This window comes from Protobothrops mucrosquamatus, unplaced genomic scaffold, assembly GCF_001527695.2.
Source record: "Protobothrops mucrosquamatus isolate PMUCROS unplaced genomic scaffold, P.Mucros_1.0 scaffold_284, whole genome shotgun sequence".
Lineage (NCBI taxonomy): Eukaryota > Metazoa > Chordata > Lepidosauria > Squamata > Viperidae > Protobothrops > Protobothrops mucrosquamatus.
Genome location: NW_015386360.1, coordinates 481,326 through 505,464, shown reverse-complemented (window position 1 = coordinate 505,464; position 24,139 = coordinate 481,326). Strand labels below are relative to the sequence as shown.

Below are 24,139 nucleotides of genomic sequence, written 5' to 3'. Positions count from 1 at the left end.
CCCTCGGGCTGGGCTCACTGCCGAGCCGCCAGGCCGCCAGGCCGCCGGGCCGCATCTAGACCGCCGGGCCCGATCTTCTTCCGCCCGGCCGCCAGCGGGCCGCCGACGGGCTCAGCGTTCTCGGCACCCCCAGCACCGGCCGCCAGCGAAGCCCCGCACTCTCGGCATCCCAGCCCTGAGTCACCGGCTCTCAGGAGGCCCCCATCTTCCGCTGTGGGCTCCGTCTCCTCCGTCTCCTCAAGGGACTAACCCCGGTAGGTCCGCCATGTTCTACAGCCGGAAGTACATTTGTGGTTCCCAAGACCTTGGGGGGTGGACAGCAATCCTAGACCTCAAGCATCTCAATCATTACATCACTTACAAAAAGTTCAAGATGCAATCTCTCCAGTCCATTCTGGGAGGAATGCATCGATAGATCTCACGGAGGCTTACATCCACATTCCCATTCATCCAGCTCACCGTCGATTCCTGAGGTTCTACTACAAGGGCAGACACTTTCAGTACAGGGCCCTCCCCTTCGGTCTTTCGTCTGTGCCCAGAGTATTTACAAAAATCCTAGCCGTGCTGGCCGCCCAGTTGAGGAAGTTTCCAATACGCGTCCAGTGTTATCTGGATGACATCCTGATTCAAGCGTCATCCTTCCAGGCAGCTCAGGTGGATGTGAATCACACCATTCAGGTACTTCAACAACATGGCTTCTCAGTCAACTTCCAAAAAAGTCAGACAATTCCCTCGTCCAGACTCTTGCACCTGGGAGCCGTGATAGAGACCTCCAACTGCATGGTCCATCTCTCCCAGGAGTGAGTGGTCAGCATCAGGGAGCTAGCTTGCCGGGTGTACAGGGAACGTTCTGTCCAGTTGGTTCTACTCTCTCAGCTATTAGGAAAGATGGTCTCCTGCATAGCCATTGTTCCCTGGGCCAGACTTCACTTGCGGGACCTCCAGTGGTTCCTGCTGCCATTCCAACGAGCAAATGCCAGTGCATCCAGCCGTCAGGTCAGGGTCCCAGTTCAGGTTCGCAGGGCTCTTCGCTGGTGGTTCTCACGGGCAGTGACCAAAGGGTCACCCTTCAAGGAACCGGACCGCATCACCATCACGACAGACGCCAGTCTGTTTGGATGGGGGGCCCATCTACAGTCTGTTTGTGCAGGGCCGTTGGTCCAGCACAGACTTGAGACACAACATCAATTGGCTGGAGCTCAGGGCCATCCACCTGGCTCTATGCCAATTCAGACACACGATCAGGGGTCGCCATGTTCTGGTCCTCACGGACAACGTGGCATCCAAAGCCCACATCAACCATCAGGGGGGCACCAGGTCCAAGTCTCTGATGTCCGAGGCACGGCTCCTGGGTTCCTGGGCAGAGTCCAATCTGGCCTCCATCAAGGCCGAACACATCTCGGGGGTCAACAACCAGCAAGCAGACTTCCTGAGTCGCGCTACGGTGGACCCATCAGAGTGGGGATTACATCCGGACCTGTTCTCCAAAATATCTCTCCGGTTCGGCCGATCGATCCTCGACCTGTTTGCGTCGTCAACCAATGCTCAACTCCCCAGCATTCCCTCCGCTATTTCCTTCCAGGGGCAGAGGGAACGGATGCCTTGCAGACTCCATGGCCGCAAGGTCTGCTTTACGCCTTCCCTCCCCTACCCCTTATACCAGCGACCATCCGCAAGATACTTCAGGAATGGGTGGATGTGATCCTCGTGGCACCGTACTGGCCTCAGAGGCCGTGGTTTGCCGACTTGATGACTCTTTCCCGATTTCCTCCATGGAAGATTCCCCCTCATCGGGTGTCACTACATCAGGGGTCCCTTCAACATCCGGAACCCCAATGGTTAAAAATACATGGGTATTTTCCCCTCGTGCCATTTCCATGATTCAGGCTTCCCGCCGCCCAGCGACCAATCGCATTTATAATTCTACCTGGAAGAATTTTTGCCATTGGTGTCAGAGGCGACAACTAATCATACACAAGCTAACCATCCCTCAAATCGTAGATTACCTTTTGGATGGCCTGGATAGAGGCTTCGCCCCTATTCGCAGACAGGTGGCTGCCTTGTCCACATTACTTACCTGTGCGGATTCAGTTCCTTTGGCTCACCATCCCAGAATTCATGCCTTTATCAAAGGTGCGTGCAACACTAGGCCTCCCGTGGTGCACAGGTATCCTTCTTGGGAATTACCTCGCGTACTTCAGGCTCTAACTAGGCCACCCTTCAAGCCTATAATGACTGTTTCATTAAGGAATCTATCTCTTAAGGTCGCGTTCTTAATAGCTGTCACATCGGCCAGACGTATCTCTGAGCTCGCCGCCCTATCGGTCAGAAGTGACCTTTGCATTTTTCACAGTGATCGGGTGGTCCTTCGTCTTGACCCATTTGTGCCCAAGGTAAATTCGCTTTCCACAGGGCTCAGGAAGTCATCCTACCTAATTTTTGCCCCGACCCTTCCCATGACTTGGAGCGGCAGTGGCATACGCTGGACGTCCACAGAGCGTTGTGGCACTACATCAAGTGTACAGAGCCCTTTTGCAGGTCCGAGGCCTTATTTGTTTCCTTCTGTCCGGCCTCTTTGGGATAGAAGGTTTCCTCTGGCACGATTGGCAGGTGGATCAGGGCCTGTATTGCGGAGGCGTACCAGTCCTCTTCCCTGCCGGCTCCAAGTCATCTCACTGCCCATTCCACTCGCAGCGCTGCGACTTCTGTGGCATGGGCCACTCAGGCGTCCATCGAGGAGGTTTGTAGGGCTGCAACCTGGTCTTCACCCTCCCCGTTTATATGCCACTACAAAATTGATCATTTTGCTTCAGCGGACGCCTCCTTTGGGCGGAGGGTCCTTCAGCAGGTGGTTCCCAGGGACACTATTCCGGCCTTATCTGTTTCCCACCCATCGGGACAGTGAGGTTTTGGTATGTCCCATTGGTGGATTCTCCATCTCCTGTACTGGAGAAGAGGCGTTGTCTTACCTGAACGCCTTTTCTCAGTACGGAGATGGAGAATCCACACCCACCCCTTATAGTCAGATAGGCCACTGTAGGGGTTTGAGAGCCAACACCTCGTCCATCTTCAGTCACTTTCGCCCTCGTTAAGACTGGATCTCCTGGCAAGAGGGGGCGTGTCAAGTTTGGCTACTTGGTCTCAAGAGCAGGCAGACAAAGAAAACCATTGGTGGATTCTCCATCTCCGTACTGAGAAAAGGCATTCAGGTAAGACAACAGCCCTTCTAAATGTAATAATAACATAAGTCTGGGCACAGTTTGGTTTGTAGGTCATTAGGGCAACTGAAGCCTAGTTTTACTCTAAGTATGCTCATGCTATCTTTGCAAACTAAGAATACTAGAGGTACTGTTGCCCACATGAACTGGGAGCCTTGTACAGCATACTGATAGCTATTAAAATGTGAATTCCTCTTGTTTTCCAGAGTCGAGCAGATGTTTATGCTGGAATTTTTCCTGATTTCACATCTGTTAAAACAGTATCTCATTGGGGACAGGTAGAATGTAATTTACATTTTCACTGGAAGACAGAATCAATATTGTATTTGATGAAATGCTTTGTTCAGTATGCAAGACATTATTTTTATATATTTATATTAACATTGCATATAACATATTTTTAAAATAATTATAAAGTATATGTTATATATTTTTAAAATTTCCCCCTTTTCTACATTTTTAAGAATTAATCACCAGGTTCCAAATCTTTATTCATTTATGTATGAGTGGGATGAAATGAATTAAGTGCCAACTGCTCACATAGAATATATAGGATGATTCTGCAAATGTTTCTAAAATGCTAATTTCATCAGTATCTGAACAGGAACTATCAGAAATGTTATATGAATAGATTCTGACTTGATAAATCCATATTCAGAAATTTGTGTTAAGTGAGGTAGTGCTAAGTATATCAATCCATTCCCAAAATTCTTACCTCTTCTTGTTGAATGAGGGTATTTGCTTACATACTAATTAAACTGTTTGCACAATCAATAATCCTGATCAGGCACAAGATGAAGTTTAGGTTCATATAATTATACCGGTTATCATCCTGACCTATATGGTTTTGTTTCCTTAGTTTTGTTTACTTTATAGAGGTGATAATCTGGAGGAAGGCGTAAGAGAATATTCTTAAATAATGAGACACATTGCTGCAGATTTTCAAGGCTGCTACTTGTCAAAAGTTGGGAAAAGAAAAGTAAATTTGAAATCTATCTATCAAGATTCCCCTCTATTTAAACTATGTCTTTCATATACAATTAAGACAATTTTTAATTGTACACCACCCAGAGTTAATTTGTGAGTGAGGTGGGCAGTCTCTAAATTTCATAAATAAATAAAGCCATAAATGTTTTTTGAACTGAGATCAGTGTTTCCTATATTTGGGTAAATCGTTCATGAATGTTGTAATAGGAAAACACTGCAGTAATTTTAATTTCTTAAGTTTTTACTTTTTATAAGAAACTGTCACCCGCAAGATAGATCAGACTAGAAAATCAAAGTCATGCAGACCAATATTACTTTTGTTACATAGTAACAAAATCTTGCAAATCTGAATGTCCTTCCCCCTCTCTCCTTTTATCTTTGTTAGAATTAGGGAGAGTCTTGTCTGAGTTTATAATTTTTCCCGTCCAGTTTCTTTTATCTGACCATTGTTTTTGCATCTGTTCCTTCTGTTACTCAAGATAATTCCTTCTGACTATTAGAGACACACAAAGTGGATCTTCACAACACCTTCTCTCGTGGATTTTAAATGTTAATGTTAAGCTCCTGCATAACATTGTGGTTGTTTATTTTATAAGTAGCTTTTGTAGCTTTTGTACATACACAGTCATGCAAGTGTATAGATGCATAACTTGCTTAGTTTAAAAATGTTCTTTCAGTGCAATTTACTAACCTATTTTATTAGTTTTATTGGTTTATTACTGTTACTCTTCTAAAGAAATTTCAACAGCTATATGTATTTTGAGGGCCAAATATGGCTCTAGTTTTGTGCCTCAGCATGCATATTTTTCCAATGAAATAAACCAGGACAGGAAGATCATTTTATTACAATTTATTCAGAATGTTCTGATTCAAAAGGATTCCTCTCATTTAAAGAGGGAACCCAGATCCTCAGCTTACATTCTGTTTTATAGTTAACACATCAAGAGAAAGGTTGATTGGACAGGACAAAAGTAACTACTCCTTTGCAAAGAAAATCAGTTACATGGAGTTAAACATGTTACATGTGTGTCCATTTAAATCAGCTCTGACGTAAGTAGGGGTGTAAAATTTAGCATGTTAATGATAATAGGTTGCTTGGAGCTCACAAACAGACAAACCAGTCCCAATTAACATAAACTATCTCTCTTTCTCTTATCAAGAAACATTCTGATTTGGAGAACAAAGACAGTTGTTTTATATTGAAATTGAGGAATGTTAGAAGTTATCAACTATTTTACATTTCAATCTGCAATGGTTTGATAAACTATTTAAAAGAGAGCAAAATAAAGTCAAATTAAAATACAAAATAATTATGTTAGTTAGCAATGTTGTTAGTCCATGTTGATACTACAAAGTCCATGGCCTTCAATATAGGTCATATTTTTAATGAATAAATGATTCTTAGTAACAAGGACTTACTTTATGCTGGAACTCGATAGTATTGATCTCAACAAAACATTTGAAATGAGAATTAGAATATTTAAATACATATTGGCGATTGTATTACTTCTGCTGAACCAGCTTTCATTTCTTTTAGGTTATTTATTCCAAGGAACTTAAATATTTTGATCATGGGAAAAAGAACAAAGCCATTTATAACAGAGTAAGGATGCTGTAGACAGAAAAATACAAATTATGGAAATTAGATTTTTTAAAATATGTCCTGTATCTTTTTTCCTTTTTGAATTTTTCCTTTTTGAAAATAAACATAATCTCTGCTCTATATTGCTTTTCTTAACCATTTTATCTTATACTTGTGACTCATATGTATAATTTATGTAATTATCAGTATTAACCATAGAGTATTCATTGTGTATAATTTGTTTTCTAAGAGAGAATTACTCAGGCTGATAATACTTTAGCTTTGGGCAGTGAGGAGGAAAACCCATCCATCTGATTTAAACTTGTTTCTTTGCTTGTATGTGCACTGCATTTTCTGTCTCCACCCATAGCTGAAGTCCTTCAACAGAAATGCAGAAAGAGCAGCAAGCCTGTAGGTTTCTTCCTCCCTTGCCAGTGTTTTTGATTATACCAGAGAGAAACCTGCCTCCCAGCCTGCACATAAGTCCAGTACAGTTCCAAGGAGGTCTGGACCATATAGAAACTGACCAGCAGGCAACAGCACATTGCTTTCTCAGACTGTCCTTAGACTCAAGGACAGCCTGAAGCAGTTCTGCTAAGTTGGGTTTCATCACCTGGAAGAGGCAACTGGCTTCATCAGATCAGCTGGATCCAGAATCAGATAAAGGGAAGTATGCCACTACCCAGCCTTTGAACTGATCTGACTCCCCAGCTACCGGAGAATCATGATTTCAGGAATACTAAGTAAACTCAGCCAAAGAGCACTGACAAAGCCATTGTTGGTAGGATTCCTTCCTTCCAAATGTTAGAAACAATTTTTTTTCCATTAAAGTGGTAGCTATGCAAAATGGCTAGCTCCTTGTGTGGAATGAGTAGGTGGTTGTATCTTATAAATTCCTCTCTTTGCTATGTCACCATAATTCTGATTTTTTTTAAATGTCTGACTTCTTCCTCCTGCCCTGCATATAGCAGATTGCAGAATCAAATTGTGCAGTCATGTCACAGCAGCATGAGTGACAGCATGTAATGCCTCCTGATCCAGGAAAGATTGCAATTGCCACCCAAGATGTCATTGTGCAGGAGCAATGCCTCCTGATCCAGTAAAGAATGCAACTGTCATCCAAGCTCATGGCAGGAGCTGCAAATTTAGGAGAACCTCCAAATTATGAGCCAGTTCTGTGCAGAATGAAAGGTGGTACATCTTTAGAGTTATTATTTAAAATCCAATAATATTAATTATAGTTTGGCGTTTTTAAAATTCTGGAACACATAAGCATGTTTAATAGTTTATTATACAGAGTCCAGTGCTTTTTTTGTAAAAAAAAAAAAAAAAAAAAAAGTGCCGGAACTCACACACATCATACAACCCGCCTTGTCTACCCTACAAGGTTCCATCCAAAAAAGGTGCCAGAACTCCGTTCTGGGTGTTCTATGATAAAAAAAAGCCCTGCAGAGTCCTACACAAAACTGGTACTGCAGCAGATCGCCATTTATAATACAGGGTTCTTGCTCAGAAGGCAGTTTTGTCTACAAACTTTTGGTGCCAAGGATAGGGTGAAAATATTAGTATCTAGCCTGACATTTCTGAAGTAGGAAATACCTGAAAATGCAATTGATCCATGAAAGCCATTGCTCTTTTTTCCCTCTTTTCATCAATAGACAACACCTCCGTTTTATAAAATTGAAGATGTTACAATACCAGTAGCGATGTGGAGTGGAGGAAGAGACATTATTGCAACAAAAAAAGATGTTGAATTACTGGCTTCTCGAATCACTCATTTAGTTTTCTATAAGAATATTCCTTACTGGCAACATATGGATCCTATCTTGGGCCTAGATATTCCACAACAGCTATATAACGATATACATAAGCTAATGCAGAAGTACTAGGTTTAATTTTAGAGGTGGAACCTAAGGAAGAGGCAAGATCTTAAAGCATTTGTTTATTTTTGCCATGAACTCTTCAAATCTAATGTTTAAATTATATTGAAAAATAAATGTTAGAAATTAACTTTTAAAGTAAACTATGTTATATATGTACTCAAAGTTATATGCATACAAATAACTTTGTAAATAATTTCCTGGTCTAAATAACATGAAGTTCCAAGATACCTTAGATTGACCAGAAAGTTTAATTTGGAAAAAGTAGTTTAAATTATATGAAAGCAGATGGTTCTATTGAGCAGTTAGCTGGTATTTATTAACATTCTATGAGCATTTTACTCATTTGCATTTTATTTGTATTTGTGATTTTAGGTTCTTGTTCCACTTATATTTTGTAAGAAATTCATGTTTGTTCATTTTCGAATTTGGATTGTTGATTCATTTTTGGTTCTTATGAAAAGATTTTGAAGAACAATGGTCTTTCATAAATATTGTTAGTTCATTTCAGGCTGCTTTGTTACTTGTAACTTTCTATTATTGTTCATGGGTTTTTTTTGCTATTAAATAAATATTCTTCCATTGATTAATGAACAGATCAATTCAATATTCCCTGGAAAAGCCCTTAAAAACCAAAGACATCTCCTTCCTCTCCATCAGCTCCTGAGGCCATCTGTTCTCAAGAGTGAGCAACCTGATTATAAATTTTCTTCAGAGTGAGTGTCTGTTTGTCCTTATTTATGTCCTGTGGACAGATCATTAAGCAGTTTGAAATATTATATGTTTGATCAGATGCTTTTAATATACAAAGTTGACATCTTCATTGAACTAGTGCTTGAAAGTATGTTCCTTTTTCTGACTTGATTTCTTTGGGAAGCCAGTTTTATTATATACATACTATAGAAGTAACATTTCTTCCTTTCACTTATCTCTCTTATTTCAAACTTTCCAGTATTAATGTGTTTTGTTTTTTCCTCTTTATGCTAGGGTGAGTAAAAATCTAAAATAGTTTAAGATGCTTTAACTATATGAACTAAAAGAAATATATCAGTCAGTTGAGGGCACGCACCCCCAATCTGCATGGGTTCTTTTGGAGAGGTTTTCTCAAGCATAGGCATAGGCAAGGGTGAAGGTTTGTTCTCTGAGCTTGTGGTTTCCAAATGTTTAATTACCAGGCTTGGTAACATGTTCAGCGGAGTTTAGCAGATGTCAATGTCAGTGTTCTTCTGTTTATAAGAGCATTTTCTGCAAAAGGTTGGGTGATAACTACTGCTGCTGCTTGCACTGGCTAGGCATGTAAAGCTTGCAGCTTTACATGCAAGTTGCTCCATGCTGTTTGTTTTTCTGCAGCATGGCCATTACCAAAAATATCAACTTCCAGTCAACCAAGAGTTAATGAGGCTGGAAACAAACTGGCCTGTTTTAAGTTTCAAATACTGTCTCACACCAAATTGCTATGTAATTCACACTTTATTCAAGATCAAAGAGGTAACAATATTAAAAAGCAATAAACAGAATCTGTAATAGACACCTGCCTAAATTGTTAGCTTTGTAACAGGTGCATGCAGAAGAATAGTCCAAAATCAGTCCAAAGTTCCAAGAGTTGGGTTAGAGTTGTCAGCCAGTTCAGAAGCAGAATTCGCGTGAATTACCATGTAAGATCGAGATATCAGATGGTTCTTTTCAGCAAAGTAATATGGATCAGTGCTTCCTGTTAAATCAGGCTACAGCCAGCTGTCACTATTCAAGAGATTTATTCCTTTGTTTGGCAAGAATTATCTGCTGTGTTATCTTTACTCACCAGTTGCAGGGGCTGGGAGATTTTATGTCATTTTCATCTGACTGTTCCGTCGCTCAGATGGTGCCTGGTTTTAATCAGCCTCATGTGGCTCTTGGCTTTATGTCTTCTGAGGCCACAGGTTCTGCTGGAACTTCTTCTTCAAAGTTAAAATCATTGTCTAAGTCCTGGCCCATGACAGTTTAGGCCATTGAATTCAGCACCCTGCTTAGTACTAGAATATTCTAGTTTCTAAAAATTGTCCTTTTAAATAGGGTCCTCAAACTGGACACATTACTGACCAAAGTGGAATAAAGTGAAACAATTAGCTTGTATAATTTGAAAAAGCATACTTATGTTAATACAGCCCAAAATATTTTGACTTTTAAGAGCCACATTATATTGCTATTTACAATATGTTCCATTTGCAATGAATTGCTATTTCAAGATCTTTTTGATAAGTACCATTACTGATTCTGGTAGTGATAATAATATACTAATAACATATCATTAGGGTATCCTTCTACCTATAACTGTAGTTTTGGTAATAGCCACATTGTTGGGTGATTTCAGAATATCTCCATCTGCTATTTTATTAGCTGTCAGTGTCAGGGTGACTCACCTGTATTTTCCCAAATCCTTCTTTTACCCAGTCTCTAGGATTTCTAAATTGATTGATTATTTATTTATAAGATTTTTTTATCCCACCTTTATTACTTTATATATAATTCAAGGTAGCAAACATAGATAATGCTCTTTCCTCCTCCTATTTTTCCTACAACAATCCTATGAAGTGAATTCTGCAGTGACTGATCCAAAGTGATCCAACTGGTTTCCATGTCAAAGGAAGGACTAGAACTAGTGGCTCCTGGTTTACAGGCTGGTACCTTAACCATTTATATCACTCTGGGTCTCAAAGATTATTCAAGTGAAACAATTGGAATGGAAAAAGAACAATGAAAGCCTTTGATCAATTAAGCACCATTGCAATCAGACCAGCCTTTATGTGCCACAAAATGACCATGCAAAATGATTTTCCATAACAATCTGTCCTTCAAACCTTCCAATGGCACACTCATCAGCATTGTAACAGTCCATTCATCTGGCTGTTGATTCTTCTCTTCTCCTCTCCTTCCAATTTTTACAATATATTACACAAATACATAAATGTTTGGTCAGACCATCAGTACCAATTTATCTGACCTAGAAATTCAAACTCATTCAAAAGTATTCCCTGACCATGTTTACATCAGACTCGCATTTCAACTTCTGCCTCTTTATCCTGCTCTTTAAAATTGTTTGGTGGAATACATTATTGACAGAGATCACACTGAAAGAGCAACTAAGAAATCAATGTCCATAGACATTAATCAATCTGTGGACTAGTGAAGCTGCAATACAGGTAATCAGGTGATGGATTATGATTGGGCGTATACGGATCTTTTTATTTATGTACCTTGTAATTATGATCTATCTATTTTTGCATATACTGTATATTCAAATTATATTCCATTGCAAGCTTTCTGTAGGATCTATTCAGTATCAAGTTTTTTCAGACGACACAACTAGATAAGGTAAAGTACATTCTTTAATTTTTGTCCTTAATTTGTATGGGAAATATTTTTATCTTGCAATACTGTTTTAGATGTTAATTAGTTTTTCCAAAAAAAATCTTACCATTCATTCCCTGAAGTATAATCTTTAGAATGAAGGCACATCTAGTCACATTACACAAATAATGCCACTAGTATTTAAATTATATTTTAACTGGTACAATTTACTATGAAAAATGAAAAGCTAATCCAATAGTTGAGAAAACATTATAGGTAAAAATATTGTTTGGACTTTCAAAGTAAAATAACTGATATCTAAAGATCTGAAAGCCCACCTGGGTCTTCTTGTGTCTTCATAAAAATATTGCAAATACTGTAGATCAAATGGTAAAATCCCTACCTGTAACAGAAGTCATAGCTAAACAATAATGTTTTCTAGTTCCTGCTGGAAATTCTTTATTTTAATACATTATATAAATATGGGTAAAGAGAGATAGGGTGCATTTACAGTGACTATCCCATAATCATTTAATTATTCTAATAACAATTTTCCAAGCCCTCCAGGCCAATTTCAAAATTAACATATGACTAGTTAAATTGTGATTAGCTAGTAGCTACCATTAGTTTTTTAAAAAAAATATGTTCTACATATAGTGCTAAAGCTTTAATATCACTTACATGTACAGTATGTGGTAGAAATTCACCACAAGAAGGAGCATAACACTAAGTGAGATTGCCAGATCATTAGATACCTGCTTTTCAAGGAAAGGGACCCTGAACAACAGAAAGGAAAATTATAAACTAACAAACTTTGATGTTGAGAGGTGGGAAATCTGCAGGATTTGATTCATTAACAAGATTTAAGGAAATGGAATGTGTTGCAGATAATGGAAAAAAAATTGTCTCTATTGTAAAACAGAAGATTCCATTTTTAACAAGGATGAAACGTTAAGAAAGCCAGCCTGCTTGTGGACAAGGAAATGCTGGCAGTTTCTCACCTTGTTAACAAAGTTTCCTTGTAAGGATGCCCTTTAAATGAACTTTAATAAATCAATATTTTTATTACAGTCCCCTACCAGATGTGCAAACAAAACATTAAAAATAAAAAATAAAAACCAAACAAAATGAAATGTTACAATTCGTGGTGGATTCATCACTAGATTGTCAAAAATTTGTCTAATTTTACTGGCTGTATAACAAAATTTAGCTATGTTCAAAGAGACTAAACATTGAATGGCAAGTTAAGACTTTCCCATTGTTTTAGGACTAAAGAGGCTTTTCCCACAGTAGGAAATGATTGTCTATTTGTTTTTGGTTAAAATGTTTATATATCCCTCCAACTTTCAGACAATTCTGGGTGGCTCCCAAGTGTACTTTACTTGGGCAACAAACCCAAATTGTGTAGGTGTATTGTTTTCATCAGGTATTCATTGAACAGTAGTACAATCTTAAGATAAGGAGGGGTGTTCTTGGGCTGGTGAAGACTAGAACTCACAGTCCTCAGGTTTCTAATTCACCACCTTAATACTACACCAAATTGGCTCTTTTGTAAGACACTTTGATACTTTGTATCTAATCTATTGCTTTTGAAACCATTTAATCCAAGCTAAATGGCACTTTATAATGTCCACACCATATGAATTTTATATTTTATTTCCCATAATAAATTGAAAACACTTATTTTTATGAAACACAGATATATCCATAAGATGGAACTATCAATCTTCCCTTTTTCAGTGTATCATGACCAATGTACAATTCAAACAAATTTTCAATGAAGTCATATCAAAGCCAACTCCTCCATTTTTAATATTTGGCCAAACTTTTTTGTAATGCAATTAGAAAGTTAATTCATACAAGAATGAAATTACTGGTTAGTCTTGAGCTTACATGCATAACATTGGGAGCTAAGTAAGAACTTGTTGGAAGAAAATTCTTCATCATGGTTAAGTCCAAGCCAGGGATAAACAACATGGCGACTGCTTTAGAAAGAAGGTTGCAGTTTATTGAAGAGGAGAGCCAGACAAAAAGATGGCTCTGGCAGAAAAGAAGAAAAAGGGGCTCAGCACATGTAGGGAGTGGGTTTTTAAACCCTCTGGAGCCTTTTGTTTGGAGGTTATTTCCTGTTCCTGTTTGAGGCTTTGTATTTCCTGTGTCATGTATTTTGACCTGTGTTTCTTTGGCATCTGTGAGTTAATCCAATTATGTCCTGTCTTTGACTTTGGGTGGTGTATGTAGACTTTAGGCGTCTTTGTCTTCCTAAGCTTCTAGCACCAACTTTCCTGAATGGTCTGCATCTGCATCTGCAAAGAGCTGGTTTCTGCTTGGGGGAAGCAGACCTGAGGCTATTAAGAAAAACTGGGCATGCTTTTCTGCCTCTTTAAAATCCTTTGAGGAAATATATTTTTCTGCCCTTTTAATATTTCCTTCTCTGGGGGGCTGGCTTCCCATAATCCCCCTTTGTGCCATAATAGTGTGGGTGACACACTTTTACTGGCACAAGATTAAAATTGATCTGATCAGGGATACTTGGTAAACAAGCTTTAAATTGTTAAGCCAAAAAAGAAGAAGACACTAATGGAGGCAAGCAGAAAAAGATCCCTGCTCCCAAAAGGGGAGCTTCCAACCCATAAAGTTCTAAAAGTCAGGGCAAAAATTTTGTTAGGTGGAAAAGAAACTTATAGTTTCCAATATTCTGTGCCAATTATTTTCAAATGTTGGATGTCACTTTGAGCTTCCAGTCAGGATTGCACATTCCTCCCAAAATTCTTCACAGCCACTTAGACATAACCACTGGCTGCCCATTTCCAAGGGTTGTTTCCTGCCTTAGCTCTTAGTTCAGTGCATCCAGGTTTGTAATGTCCCATTAAGATTAGCCAGTATGGAAGCCAGGCTGATACATTTTCTTTAAATTGCACATCATGAGCCCTAGGACTCCCAATCTGAGTCCACCAATGCAAGATATGCAGGGCTTAGGTTTGGAGATCTCTTTTCTGCTACTTCCTCAGTCAGGGCATATGAATTGCAAATCACCTGAGGGGGCCTGTTTCCCTCTCCTTGGAATTTGCTGGAAGTTGTTCCTACAAAGTTTTAATGACACAGGGCAAGAATCAGGCTGGGGTTTTACTGAAGGTAAGTGAAAGAGATAGACTCAATGTGATTCTGAATGGTGTGTGTGCATGTATGTGTCTGCAGCTACTAATACAAGCAGGCAATACAACCATCCTGGATAAATTTTCCCTCCCACCAGACAGAAATCCAAGGTGTTCAGGACTTGCTGTGCCAACTACTCCCAAATGCCATCACTCCATAAATATATTCAACTGGCTTATTACAATACAAATGGGACAAGAAAGAAAACCTTACAATGCATTTCCACCCTCCCCCCATAGTCTTCCTAATTTTCTTCTGAGGCTTCACATGGGGACCAATGGCTCCAGGACTCCTTCTTTCTTCTGCAGCTTTTGCAGGCATCTTGGGGAATGGTAGGACTTGGGAAGATCCATTCCACTCTGGTTGTATGGTGGCTTTTTAGTGGATGGCTGGATTCAAAACCCAATTCCATGGCTCAAACTGATGGAGGCAGTGTCTGGTTCAGTGTGCTCTGCTTCCAAAAGTTGGGTGGGGTCATCTGTGTAGGGCTGAAAGACATGAGAACAAGAGCACCTCCCCCCTTTCTGGGTGGACTCTCCCAGGAGAGGCAGACAAAGGCATGGAGAACAGAGATAAGAAAAGGAGAAGTACATGAGGGTGGGGGGTAGCTTGCAGGCAGAGTTTGAGAAGGCATTAATACTGCAGTTGTTAAAGAAACAGATAGGCAGACAAAATGAGGAAATCACAGATGAGGACAAAAGAAAGGCTGGATTCTGGTAAGAGAACATAAATGAAAGGTCTTACTTCTGAACTGGACATTTGTAACATATTAAAGACTTAAGGACTTGCAACTTGAAAAAAATGCTGGGCAGCTTGAGAATGCTGAAAGCTACAAATAATTTTTAAAAGCCTAATATTTTAAAGTGTGCAATTTGTCAGGGGCAGGAGGATCTACCTTTAACATTTATTCTAAAATAGACCACATTATTTTAGAGATTGAGAAATGCTTATATGTTCCAGGATTAGCTTCATAGTAATTTCACCAATTAGTGATAGGATAAAAAAAGTAACTTAAGAAGAAGATTATTTCCCCACACAAGCAAACTTGAGCTTCAGGAGGCTCTTGTAGCTAGACACACCTTATGTTTCAGAAAAAGGATAGGCAGATAAAACCCATTTATAACACATACAGTAAAGGTTTTCCAGCAGATAAACTTAAAACATTCCCTCCTGGTAACTTTGGGCTGTTCTTAAGAGTACAGAGAGAGAAAGGAAAAAGAAAAACAAACAAACAAACATATTTTTCTTCACTCTGTTTGTTGGCCAGACAGTGAGAATATTTTTCTTTTGATGGCTTATTTTAAGCAAAAGTTGTAGCAGAATTTTAAAATTCTTTTCTCTTTGTATTAGAAACAATTAACAGTCACATTTACCTCTCACACAAAGACTTTGACACACATATATACACAAAGACAAGAGAACAGAAAAGGAAACAGAACTTTTAGTTCTACACATCCTAGTCATTCTCACCACAAATCTCAGTTAACTCAAGTTAGGGAAGGCATAAATCTTAAACATACCACATGGTTGCATAGAAGAAGAGAGAGAGAATCACTATTTCTTATACTTTATTTTTCCTTTAAGTACCTTTATTTAGCCAAATTGGTTTCCTAGCAAAGCCCTGGGCAAAGTCCCCTTTTTTTTACATATTTCTCTTGCTCTTTGTTTTGAGCAAATATTCTAGGGGAGTCCAATTTGTCACCTTTGAACTGCTGCTTCCCATGTTCCCTCTCAGATGTGGGGCTCACTTTGGCTCAATCAGGTACAAAAGGAAAAAAAAACTTCTGGGTTTTTGAACAAAAAGCGTCCAGGAGGACTTCAGTTCCCTGATGAAGTACCCTCACCTCCTTCCTTGGGAACTACCTATCATGGTTTTCAGACTCCTCATGAGTCCAGGAGGACCTGCCACTTTTTTAAAAAAGCAGTGAGTACTGATACCTTCTTTCCAACTACTGGTTTTCAGACTCCTTGTGAGTCTGGGAGGACCTGCTGCCTTTTTTTAAAAAAAAATGGTGAGTACGAGCACCTCCTTTCCTGCCACCAGTTTTCAAACCCCTTGCGGATCTGGAAGGACCTGCTGCCCCCTACACAGTGAGTACAGGCACCTTCTGAACTAGGCTTTGTTTCCAGGGCCTTACCAGCTGGTTGCCTAAATCCAATTCTCTCATTCACTCATTCCATTCCATTTTCACATAGCCTCTCCCTTTTCCCTAACAAAAGGTCCTGTGATCTGGCCAAACCCCCATGCTTTCCAGGGTCTGCCACTTGAACAGATCCTTTCTGTGGTTAGGAAAGACCAGAAGGAGCAAAATCCAAGTGTGATTGGGGGAAAAAGGGTCTTCTCACTCACACACACAGACATACACACATTTCCTTTGTTCTCCTGGGCTTTAAAGTTAAAATTTAGAGGTACTCACCTTCACCTTCTTTCCAAAGCAGCCCCTGAGCTCAAACTCAAAACTCCCTTTACTACCCTGGCTCCACATGGGCAGGGCCTGGGAAACCCATCCACAGACACAAGGGGTCTGCTGCCAGCAAGATGGGGCTTACCAGTCTCAGTCCATTAGAGAGATTAGCTTGGAGTCCCATTCTGCGGTGCCAAATTGTTGGAAGAAAAGTCTTCATCATGTCCAAGCGGGTGATAAACAACATGGCGACTGCTTTAGAAAGAAGGTTGCAGTTTATTGAAGAGGAGAGCCAGACAAAAAGATGGCTCTGGCAGAAAAGAGGAAAAAGGGGCTCAGCACATGTAGGGAGTGTGTTTTTATACCTTCTGGAGCCTTTTGTTTGGAGGTTATTTCCTGTTCCTGTTTGAGGCTTTGTATTTCCTGTATCATGTATTTTGACCTGTGTCCCTTTGGCATCTGTGAGTTAATCCTATTATGTTCTGTCTTTGACTTTGGGTGGGGTATGTAGATTTTAGGCGTCTTTGTCTTCCTAAGCTTCTAGCTCCAACTTTCCTGAATGGTCTGCATCTGCATTTCTATAGAGCTGATTTCTGCTTGGGGGAGGCAGACCTGAGGCTATTAAGAAAAACTGGGCATGCTTTTCTGCCTCTTTAAAATCCTTTGAGGAAATATATTTTTCTGCCCTTTTAATATTTCCTTCTCTGGGGGGGGGGGGGTGGCTGACTTCCCACAAACTCAAGTTGAATCAATTTATATGTTAATTTATGTAAGTATGTATTGTTTCTTTGGCTTCATAGATGTCATTCTGTGTGCCTCTCCTGTAACATCCTTAAAAATGGAGTTTTATTATTGCTTATTTTGGGCTATTAAGGACTAATTATAATCAGGGCTCCTTATTTCTACCACTTATCAAACACAGGATCATCTTGTTATAATAACAGTAGAAACTCAACAAAGATATCAAAACTGATAAAGTGTATTCTTGGTTATATGTCTATACTGTAATGTCTCCCTTTGTGACCTTCTTGTGTCTTTATCACTTATAAAGCAATTGATTCTGTATTGGGGATCTGCTGCTAGTATGTGCACATGTTCAAACTGTAATCAATACATTACATACAATCAATATAACAATATTATGTGAGAGCTATGTAAACTCACATCTCTAGGTCCTGGGATTTTTTAATTGAAAGAGAGCAGAGACTTGTAACCTCCAAACTTTAGAGTAATAAAACAATCTTTGCATTTTGTTACATTATTTTGCCATGATGGTAGGATTAGCCCAGAAATGTAACATTCAATTAGCATACAAGTAGTCCTTACTTACCTACTACTTTGTTTAGTGATTAAAGCTACAACACTGTAAAAAGAAAATAGTTTTGCTACTGATCCTTGCAGAATGCCTTTATGAGTATCACAGTGGCATTGTGGTATTCCATGACCATGAGTCTAACATTCAAGTGCTTCATAACTGGCTTATGACAAGTAGAGCTAATAGAGAAAGCAGTAGTAAAATTGTATATCATGTTCACATGATGTCTTGCTTTAAAATCATAGTGATTTGCTTAATGACCAAAGGAAAATGGGGTTGTAAGCCCATCACAGTCACCAGATCAGCCTTTCATTTCTATTAATACTTAAATTCAGATCCACTTTCTTGATTGGAATTTATTTATATTATTCATTGTATTGGGCTCCCAATGACTGTGAAGAATACTTCCCTGCTATTGGTACTTAAAAAGCTGTTATGCATCTCTTATCTAAATAAGATACAATAAACAAATGGCATTGCAATATTAATTTGCTGGTTTGGATCACAAACATTATTTTTATAAGCCCTATGATGGTTTCTTTGTACTTATGCAAAGATCAATTAAGATGGTAGTTTGATTTTTCTGCTCTATTAATTGATTAGTTAGAGGGCTTGTATTGAAAAGGACTTTTACTGACAAAGCTTTACAACTGATATGCATGTTCTTGCTTTGCAGAGACCCACAATGTGGCTGGTTTGGGTGGTGATATGCTTAATCCAACAAGCAGTGACCTCAGAAAAATCTATAAATGGAAGACATTTGAATCCTGAACATTTGATGAACATAGTAAATTGCTCATCTAGGTGGTGGTAAAGGGGAAGGGGTCCTCATGATTTATTCAGCCAGATTCTCAAGAAAAAGGGTTGAATTGACAGAAGTTCCTGACTTTTTGGTTATTCTGGGAGACAGTTTTGAAATGTATTATTCAACTTCCATTTCCAGATTAATTGAGTAACTAACACTAAAAAAAACCCTCTTTTTTATGGCCCTTAAACACCTTAAGCACTACACCAAACTGGCTCTTTTGCAAGACACATAATCAATGATCTATTACTGCTTTTGAAACAATTTAATCCCAGCATGTTATAATCTCCACAACATATGAATGTAATCCCTTAATTTAGGGTAGAGTCAGGGTGACTGGATGGAGCTAAGTGTTTATTGTCTGAGTTCACAGCAGATATTTTTTCCAAACATCCGCCACTACCTAAGATTGAACTCTCAAACGTCCGAGTGGGGAAGTGAGTGTCTTCACCACTAGGCAACCATGCTGCTTGATTAAATCATACTGACCATCTTAAAAGGGCATATCATCATTATGGCAATAGTACTGAAACACCCACTGTAAATTGTGTTTCTTTTACAATTCTGTTTGTGAAAACAAAATTGTCTGCCCTATCTATCCAAACACTTTATGTTTGGCTAGACAGGGCACAACTACTTTGGAGTATAGAAAATATGTTGCCGGCTTGGCATTAACTTCTAGTTCAGGGAGATCCCACTGTGCACAAAGGGAAAAATTATACCAGTATTTAAGATATGTGGAGTTCAGCTTCCAGAATTCCCCAGCCAGCATGGGAAGGTTCATACATGTACAAGTTGCCAAGTTTGAAAAACATTAGATTATACCTTCCTATTTCTACATAATGGGAAAGTATTGGGCAAGGAAGAGAAGGAGTACCTTCATCTAGTAAAAAAAACAGAGACAATATTTAGATAGTGACCAGTTATTTAAAAAAAAACATTTGTCACATTATGAATAGTTAGAGTAGTAATGCTACTGAATACTACCTAGCTTTTTCAAGGCATTGTTGATTCATTTTTTTCCTGCAGAGTGAAATCATTCAGTATTGGGGATACCCTAGTGAAGAGTATGAAATCCTGACAAGTGACGGCTATTATCTGAAAGCAAACAGAATTCCTAATGGAATACACAGTCCTGAAAAGACAGGTATTTTGGAGATGAATGATTAGTATGGTTATATTTCTAAGGCAAATGTCTGCTAGATTCACTGTACTAATACAAGTCAGGCGGTCAGGGAAAAGCATTTTCAATGTCATGAAATGAGAAGTAAAAATATGAGAAAGAGAAGGAATAGTGTGGACAAGGTCAGGTCTGATGTCCTTTAATTATATTCTGGTATATTTAATTTGGTGTCCTTCTATTAGAACTTAATCTGTCATTAATCCAAATGACCAGTGATTTCTGTCTCCACTTGTTTGCAAATGTTTGCACTGAAATCGCTCAGAATGTAAACTATGTATTTTTGAACTTGTTCCATAGTTTCTTGGACCATAGCATAAAAGTCCTCTATTTCAAGTTCTGTTGCAGCAGTCATTGGGGCATAGATTTGGATAATTGTGATGCTGAGTGGCTTGACATAAATTCTGATGGTCATTTTTCATTCACTGACTTTTTAAGAAGCTTTTCACTGCTCTAGTTTCTTGCTTACAATAAAGACTACTCCATTTGTTTTCCTGGTATCATGTCCTGAATAATAGACAATGAAGTTCTCAGATTGCAAAAAGCCATTGTCCAACCATGTAGTTCATTGACATCCAGGAGATCAATTTCCAACCTGATCATCTTTGACAATATTTAATTTCCCCTGGCTCATTCCTTTGATATTTCACATGGCTATCCAATCTATCTCTGTATAATGCAGACATTTGTTTATGTCACTGGCTGTGTTAGCAACTTGGATTCCTGTCCATTGGGCACCCTATCTGACATGTTTGAAACCCTTTGCTTAAAATGTACTGATGAGTCTCACTAAGGCTTCCATTTCACAAACAATAGCAACACTAACTTTTCTCATAACAACTTTCCAATAACTGAAGTGAAACAATAGGTATTAAAGAATACATCTGAGCTTCTAGCCATCTATTGGCAATTTATAAAATTGCAAGCATTACTTTTCATTCAGCCTTCATACATTTATGCTCATATTCAGCCTCAAGGTTTCATAGATATTATAAAGATAGAATTGTGATGTTCCATGTTTATAAAAAGACAATGTTCCTTACTAGAATGATCCTTAAATGATATAATATTTAAGGTTGCTTATTTTCAAGGGCCTAAACCAGCTGTGTTACTGGTATCTGGTTTTGTGACTGAAGGAAGAAGTTGGCTCATCAATCTTCCCAGAAATAGCCTGGGATTTGTTCTAGCAGATGCTGGCTATGATGTTTGGATAATAAATAACAGAGGAACTACCTGGTCTAGAAGACATCAGAACTTAACAATTGACCAAGAAGAATTCTGGAATTTTAGGTAAACTCAGAACAGCTTATATAGTAAATAAATAAAAGCAGTTTTTTTGCCAGAGAAATGGGTCAGGTTTTGTAGAATGAGAGATGTATCCTTTAGTAACTTTTCAGATTGTATTATATATTCAGAATGAATTGTCGGATTCATTGGATTTATGACACTAATTTAGGGAGCCCATCAGAACATAAAGATATTTTCCTCCAGTTTCAATATCAGTTATTCATTAAGGTTTCTCAGTAATTCAGACTTTATCACTAAAATGTCATTTGAAGCATGCAGAATGTGGATGTACTGCCTATCTGCAACACTTTAAAGTAGCTGCATTGCACATGCCTGTATTTTTTCCCAGGAAAGGAAAAGGTGTTCCAGGTGCTATGAAGATCAAAATGCATGGGAGCACTTTGCCTCCTAGTGTCAATAAATTAGTGTTAAACTTTAATGTATATTAATAGCAAATGAAATATTAAATTGCAATTAGTATATGAGACCCAGCTTGGTTTAGGGATGAACAGCTCTGGACTAGAAGTTGGAAGATCATGAGTTCTAGTTCTTCCTTAGGCACAAAAGTCCACTGAGAAGAAGTTGATGGGAAACCATTTGTGAACTGTTGCAAAGAAAATGGTCCATGTACAAGTAGTCCTCAACAGTTACAACAGTATGTTTAGTTACCGTTTGATGTTACAACACTGAAAAAAGGGACTTATAACCGTTTTGCACATTACAACCTTTGATCCCCAAGGGCATTTGATCAAAATTCAGACACTTGGCAACTGACTCATATTTATGATGGTTGCAGGATCCTGGGGTCATGTAATCACCTTTTATGACCTTCTGACAAACAAAGTCAATGTAGAAGCTAGGTTCACTTAACACTTGTATTACTAATTTAATTACTGCAGCAACTCACTTAACAACTGTGTCAAGAAAGGTGATAAAATGGGGCAAAACTCACTTAACAAATGTCTCAATTTTGGGCTCAATTGTGGTCATAAGTCGATGACTAGCTGTAGTCATCAGTAGTCAAAGTTGGTTTGAAAGACCACAATAAATTCTATGAAGCCAAAATTGCATCATGTATACAAAAGAGGAAGGTGTGCCTAAAAAAATCAGCTGTTTGAAGAAGTACATTTTTAGGAGGAAACAGATTAAGAGAAATAAACAGAAAAAACTTCATACAGGTTCAACAAACTCAATTACAAAATTCTGGCAAAGCAAATAGAAAACGACGAAGGAGAGAGAACAGAAGAGAGTACAATGTCTTAAATGGAAGCAAGATTGATCCCTGACTTGTTCTTAATTATTAAGGCAAATCCTATACAGCATGGAGAATTTAGAGCCCTCAGTTTTTGCTAAAGTGTAGCATAAGGAAGACTCGGCCATGTATCATTTTAAAAAATGAGCAATTTGATAATGAAACAATTAAAAAAACAGCTACTACTTTGCAAATCTAATGGGGTTAGTTTAAGTAAAGTGCCAAACATGAAATTAAAAATTAGTTTTCTTCACTCCTATGCTGTCTATGCAATACAAACAGGTCAGAAACCAGGAGATTCAATCCCACCTTAGCCATGAAAGCTGGCTGAGTGACTTTGGGCCAGTCATTCTCTCTCAACCCAACTTGAGTTGTTGCTGTTGTAGTAGTTGATATTGGCAAAATAAGAGGAGGAAGGAGTGTGAGATATGTTCACCATCTTAAATTATTTTTTAAAAAACAACAAAGGCAAGATTAAAAAAAACCTTGCAGGCTTCTGATTTTTTACCCTTAACCAGAATAAATCTCAACAGTATTTTGTGTCTTTGCTTGTGTCCCTCTATTACAGTTTTCATGAAATGGCAATTTATGATATTCCTGCAACTATAAACTTTATACTACATAAGACAAAGCAGGATAGTTTATATTACATTGGTCATTCTCAAGGAGCTTCATTGGGTAAGTTAAGAATGATAATCATATTTCATCTTTGCATCTTTCTTTGCATCAGTCAATGATTAATGCATTATGGAATCATAGCTGTTTAATGATCAGTAATATATTTACTAATCTATTGTGAAATATATGCCCAAAAGAGGCATAAGAGGTTAAAATATAATAGTCTCTTGACAGCAAGAATTCTGTCTTGAATTCTTGAAACATAGATAGGGAACAGAGTTAGAGAAGATGATAAATGCAAATAACTGATTTCTTTCTTTCTCTTTTCCCCCCTGAAAGATGCTGCAGTAGTGAGGAAACTAATCCAGTCATGAATATAGGCTGTAGGGTCTATTAGAGGCATGGCAGAAATGTAGGGAAAGGATGGGGATTGAAAATTTAACCTTTGAGTTAGGCAAAATGTGGATAGCTTTGTGAGACTGATCACAAACATTGCACTTGGTCTTCTGATATTAACCACCCAACCAAATAGAATTTGGTGGCCCTTGGCCCTTGCTGAAGATAATGAGATTATCTTTAGCATTTAACTATGAGATATATGGGTGCAAGCAAAGCCTTCTCATATCCTTTTATTAGCCTTCTCTCTACCGATTATCTAAGAGCAAATATCTCACCTTTCCAACCCTGTCCTATTTTAGTTATATCCCATTAATTCACAACTCTTCTAATCCAGAATTCCTTCATATTCCCAATCTTCAATCTTCAAAGCAAATCAATCCAATTTGGATATTCTGCTGCAGAGAAAAGAAAGTCACTTTTATAAAAACAATAATAAGATGAGGAGGAGGAGGAAGAAGAAGAGGAGGATAGCTGACATTTTCTTGCAAGTTTATCCTTTATGTATCTATCAATCTTGGAACAAAACAAGTACCGTATATACTCGAGTATAAGTCGACCCGAATATAAGCCGAGGGACCTAATTTTACCACAAAGAACTGGGAAAAAATGGTGACTCGAGTATAAGCCTAGGGTGGGAAATGAGGCAGCTACTGGTAAATGTAAAACAGCAGAGCATATCGAGCAGTTGTTTTTCAACTGAAAGCAGAATTGTAGTTGTAGTCGGATTA

At 38.5% G+C, this 24,139-nt stretch overlaps 2 protein-coding genes across 2 annotated transcripts in view; both read left to right on the top strand.

Moving 5' to 3' along the window:
* Positions 1–7,676, top strand: part of LOC107302729 (lipase member M-like) — a 48,447-nt gene extending 40,771 nt beyond the window's left edge. Inside the window, exons 7-9 of the mRNA XM_015831873.1 lie at positions 3,425–3,496; positions 5,743–5,808; positions 7,446–7,676. Of these exons, the coding sequence (XP_015687359.1) occupies positions 3,425–3,496; positions 5,743–5,808; positions 7,446–7,676 (369 nt within the window). The remainder of the gene's footprint in view (positions 1–3,424; positions 3,497–5,742; positions 5,809–7,445) is intronic.
* A 10,879-nt stretch (positions 7,677–18,555) lies between these two features.
* Positions 18,556–24,139, top strand: part of LOC107302728 (lipase member M-like) — a 21,751-nt gene continuing 16,167 nt past the window's right edge. The window contains exons 1-4 of the mRNA XM_015831872.1: positions 18,556–18,657; positions 19,705–19,822; positions 20,947–21,145; positions 22,963–23,072. Coding sequence (XP_015687358.1) covers positions 18,556–18,657; positions 19,705–19,822; positions 20,947–21,145; positions 22,963–23,072 — 529 coding nt within the window. The remainder of the gene's footprint in view (positions 18,658–19,704; positions 19,823–20,946; positions 21,146–22,962; positions 23,073–24,139) is intronic.